Below are 4,582 nucleotides of genomic sequence, written 5' to 3'. Positions count from 1 at the left end.
TTAATTTCATAGATGTGAAATTACTTAAAAATTCTTTGAGATTTCCGGATTCACATCTACCTTTAAATTGTGTTGATTTTGGTTATCAATTTAAAGAACAATCAAAATTAAGTATTGAAAATGGAAATATAACAAAAGTTCAATTAGAAATAATACGACAAAGGTCATCTAATTTTTTGTTCCGTTTATGCCATGAAATGTGCAATCGATTACCAGATAATTTGCAAGTCATTGAAAAAATTAAATACTTATCTCCAGCTGAATGTTTCAATCAATTTCCGAAATTCTCTCAGCTTCCTATTGAGTTATCTGGTAAGTCAACAAATATTAATAAATATTTAATTTTATAATATATTTGATGAGCTTTTATATTTTTGCAGGATGTATAGATAGAGATGCTATAGAAAGTCAGGGGAGACAACTTGGTTCTTTTAATTTCAATGAATTAATTACAGACACATCTATTAATGATATATCTATTGCAAAGTTTTGGATACAACTAAGCCAAATAATGACTGCACCTGGAGAGTATCAATTTAGGGAATTGTGTCAATTTGCATTAAAAATAATGTCATTACCAATATCCAATGTTGTGGTTGAACGGGTTTTTAGTGTTATGAACATCACCAAAACGAAAATTCGGAACAGAATGGGACAGCAAATGTTAGTGGCTTTAATTCGTATAAAAATTCACAATCAAGTAAAAAAAATTTGTTGTACCTCATTTACACCGACGGCTGAAATGTTAAAGGCATTCAATACCAAAATGTATGACAGTGACAGCAGTGACAATCTTCAGATTGCCAACTTGCATAATGAAGAAAATGAAATGCTTAAATTCAATAGAATTATTAAGTGAATGTATTTTTTGACAAGTAACAACAATTACATTTTAATGAAGAAAATGAACTGTTTAATACAATATAAATTAAAATTATTAAGTGAATGTATTTTTTGACAAGTAACAATAATTATATTTTAGTTATAACAATATATCTTAATGAAGAAAATGAAATGTTTAATACAATAGAAATTAGAATTATGAAGTGAAAGTATTTTTGACAAGTAACAACAATTATATTTTAGTTATAACAATATATCTTAATGGAGAAAATGAAATGTTTGATGCTTTTAGAAATATGATAACGGCGATTTGGGCGATTTAGTAAAATTAAAAGGGTAAGGCGATTTGGGCGATATTGGCGCTCTGTAGTGGCGACGATGCGACGAAGGTTCCTGGCAACCCTGGTGTGTGTTCGGTTTGATCAGGTGATTCACACAAATGCCCGTAAAACCAAACAATGTTCACCTTCGGTGATCTAAGTTAGCTTATAGTACGCAGATTCACAGTGAGCATTTTTGGTAAATGTTCAAACAGATAAATCGGGAAATAGCAATAATTAAACGTAAAATAGAGGATAATATGGAAAAAAATGAATTATCATCAATCGTAACATCGCGTGATGTTAATTGGTGGGTATATGGTATATTCAGCCCTGGAGAATTATTTTGGTAACGGAAAGTCAAATCCAAATATTCGATTCAAGGAGGTTTTAATTGGATGGATGAAGGAGTCAATCAAGAACACAATAATAATAAGACGGTGCAACATATACATAATATATATAATAGCACGGTCACGGTACATTACTATCATTATTATTGTAATAATGATTGTGTATTGTGACCGTGCTATTATATATATGATGTATTTCTCGCACAGTCTTATTAATATTATGTTCCTGGTGGACAGTTACATCCGTCCAGTTAGAACCACTAGCTTGAATTGAATTAGGATTTGACTTGCCCTTCCCAAAATAATTCTCTAGTGCTGAGTATACCGTTGAATAACCCTCTTTTCACTGGCCAGCCAAACATTTAACATCAACGTGATGTTATGACGTCGATGACAATTCACTATTTTCAATGTCCTCTATTTTTTGTTTAATTAATGCTATTTCCGTATTTATCTGATTGATTTCGTCCCATAGTTCGTTATTGGGTCCCTATAAAAAAAAACATTAAAAATAATTATAGTTTTTATACATTCTAAACTTGGTACTTATGAAGCCGGCTTCCCTATAACTTTGAATGTCAAGCAAAGTGTGATTAAGGTTACGACTACAATAACATAAAGCATTTTTCTTGAAAATTTATTTTTTTCTGGAATATTATACTCTTCAATCTAAAAAAAAATACATAACATTATTATTTTCAGTTAAATTAATCGAAAAATATTAAAATATATACTTACGTCTATGATACAAGAATAATTGTTGCACATCTTAGCCGCACGTTCAACAAAGTGAGTTGTTATTTTCATTTATTTCCAGCCTTGCAAGGTTACTATGTTGATATTTTTCCTGTTATTAGCCAGCATAGACTTATTAACTTAGTTGGTTAAAACTGTACCATATTTTTGTAGTTTTAGACAAATAAGTGGAACCCAGATAACAATTTCTCAACTTAAATATTCTTAGAACTTTATAACTAAGTTTCATCAACAATATAATAGTTGTAATTTTATTATAAATTGTCAGAAATATTTTAAAAATATCATTTAACATACAACATTTTCAAAATGTTTCTAATGTATTATTTTGAATTTAATTTAGTGTGAACATTTTAAAAACATTTCATTTGGAACGTAGAATAACATTATTTTAAGTACATTCTTACAAAATGCTTATCAAATTAAATCTGTAAGTTAAAAAATAACACTTGGAAAATATTTTGGAAATGATAAACCTATCAATAAATTAGAATAATGTTGTATAAAATATATTTTTTATCCGTTTATATGTTTTCCTTATCTTTTTTTAACTAAAAATATAAAATTTAATTATTCTTAAATAATAATCATTATGCTGTATGACATCCACATAAAAATCAATTCAATCAAATAAAGATCAATCAAAAAAATTAGCATTATCATTTATATTTATCGCGAATATAATATTAATGATTATGTCGTTTGTCTGGGTCATAATGAACTCGACCAACTATTATTATATCTTATAACTTATATCCACCATAATTTTAATTTAATGACTGTTAGGAAGGTATTCTACACGTAATTTAGAAACACGAATAAGTTTGTACAGTTGATTAATTCATTCATTGATTTGCATATTATAAAAATTGTGTAAATATGAAGGGGAAATGGAATTATTGAGATTATGTAAAAATATAAAAATATATTATGTATAATATATATAATATAAATTATGGAACATTGTAATACAAATCATGTTAAACGAATTATTATCAATTGTCAAAATTCGATTATTTAATCACGATAAAAAAATATGTATTTTTGTAATATAAATACGAGCTCTAAACATAAGTACCTAGGTATATACAGGGTGATTTTTTAAGCATGCTCACCCCATTTTTATGCTTAAATTATGCATATATTCAATTTTAATTTTTGGAATTTTTAAGTGTCATTAAAGACGATATTTTCGAGTACTTAGATTTTTCACAACATGTATCCTGTGGCGATACTAATTTTTGTTTTTCAAATGACAACCTATATGTTTTAAAGCAAAATGGGATTCAGATAATTTCGTCACCCTGACGATGGCAAGTCGTGCTGTGGGTGTCTTACTCCTGCGTAGTGGGCCATATCCACTGTCTGCAGTTTCGGCTGAGTTCTCGGGGTGTGGAGAGTTACACCGTTGTTCTGCTGCTTTCCGCTCGTCTCCCGGTGTCGGATGGGGGCGATGTTGGCCCTCTCTGGTCGTGTTGGGTTTGTTCAGTTTTCCTTCTGGTTACTCTGTCCGTTGGTTCGTGCTGCTCGGTGCGTTCAGTGCCCAGTCAGCGGAGACTTGAGGCGTTCGACCCGCAGCCCTTTCTCAGATCAAAGATCACCCGGACAGGGATCAGCCGTCTGGGTATCCTACTAATGCCCCGAGGCACGCCCACCGCTGTGGGGCAGTTTCGGATAATGATATTGAGGCGCTGAGTGAACTAGCCGTTGGGTCCCTGTTTCCCAGTCGTCTATACGCATCGAGCCTTAGGTCTGTGCTGTCGGTAGTCGGAGAGCGATGTTGGCCCTCTCTGGTCGCCGGTGTTGACCCGCCGGTGTTCGGTTATATACAGTTTGCCTTCTGCGCCTCCCCAGTTGGCCGGAACCGGAATTCCGTTTCCAGTCGGCACCACGTGGAGGTGGGGGTAGGACTCTGCCAACCAGTATTATATAAACTATAGTTAATTATATAAGATACTAAAATTCTGTGATGCCTGCGTAGATCAGATAAGGGAAATGATGTGTTTAATGTCCAGTTATTAGGTATAACATAATAGTATTTCTATTAACTACTATTATACCTACTAGGTACTTAGGTTTTAAGATAAGTTTTGACTGTGACAATTTACGAGGCTTATCAAAAATTCTATTTAAATAGGTACCTACCTTTACTCCGTAAAGGTATAACCATATTGAATTCTCAACAATAAATAAGTAATAATTTGTGAAATACGGATAATCAAACTTATATAAGATTCAGTAAAATATAAAATTACGGTATTTTTCAGCATTTTGCTTCGAAAACCGTCAATATGCGTTTAAAACCAGAAA

At 31.6% G+C, this 4,582-nt stretch overlaps 1 protein-coding gene across 1 annotated transcript; it reads left to right on the top strand.

The window, feature by feature from the left end:
• The first annotated feature begins 6 nt into the window (after nt 1-6).
• Nucleotides 7-1,852, top strand: LOC107882417. Its single transcript, XM_016800731.2, has 2 exons — nt 7-312; nt 381-1,852. The coding sequence occupies exons 1-2, from the start codon at nt 198-200 to the stop codon at nt 857-859; spliced, it is 594 nt and encodes a 197-aa protein (XP_016656220.2). The 5' UTR covers nt 7-197; the 3' UTR covers nt 860-1,852.
• The last annotated feature ends 2,730 nt before the right edge of the window (nt 1,853-4,582 follow it).

Source organism: Acyrthosiphon pisum, unplaced genomic scaffold (genome assembly GCF_005508785.2).
Source record: "Acyrthosiphon pisum isolate AL4f unplaced genomic scaffold, pea_aphid_22Mar2018_4r6ur Scaffold_21619;HRSCAF=24415, whole genome shotgun sequence".
NCBI classification, from domain to species: domain Eukaryota; kingdom Metazoa; phylum Arthropoda; class Insecta; order Hemiptera; family Aphididae; genus Acyrthosiphon; species Acyrthosiphon pisum.
The sequence above is the reverse complement of the archived record's forward strand: the minus strand, read 5'-3'. Positions and strand labels throughout refer to the sequence as shown.

Excerpts from the sequence above, each read along its gene's own strand:
- LOC107882417 (XM_016800731.2), top strand. The coding sequence starts at position 198 with ATGTGCAATCGATTACCAGATAATTTGCAAGTCATTGAAAAAATTAAA. Across the intron at positions 313-380 it reads GCTTCCTATTGAGTTATCTG|GATGTATAGATAGAGATGCT; the intron begins GTAAGTCAACAA and ends ATATTTTTGCAG.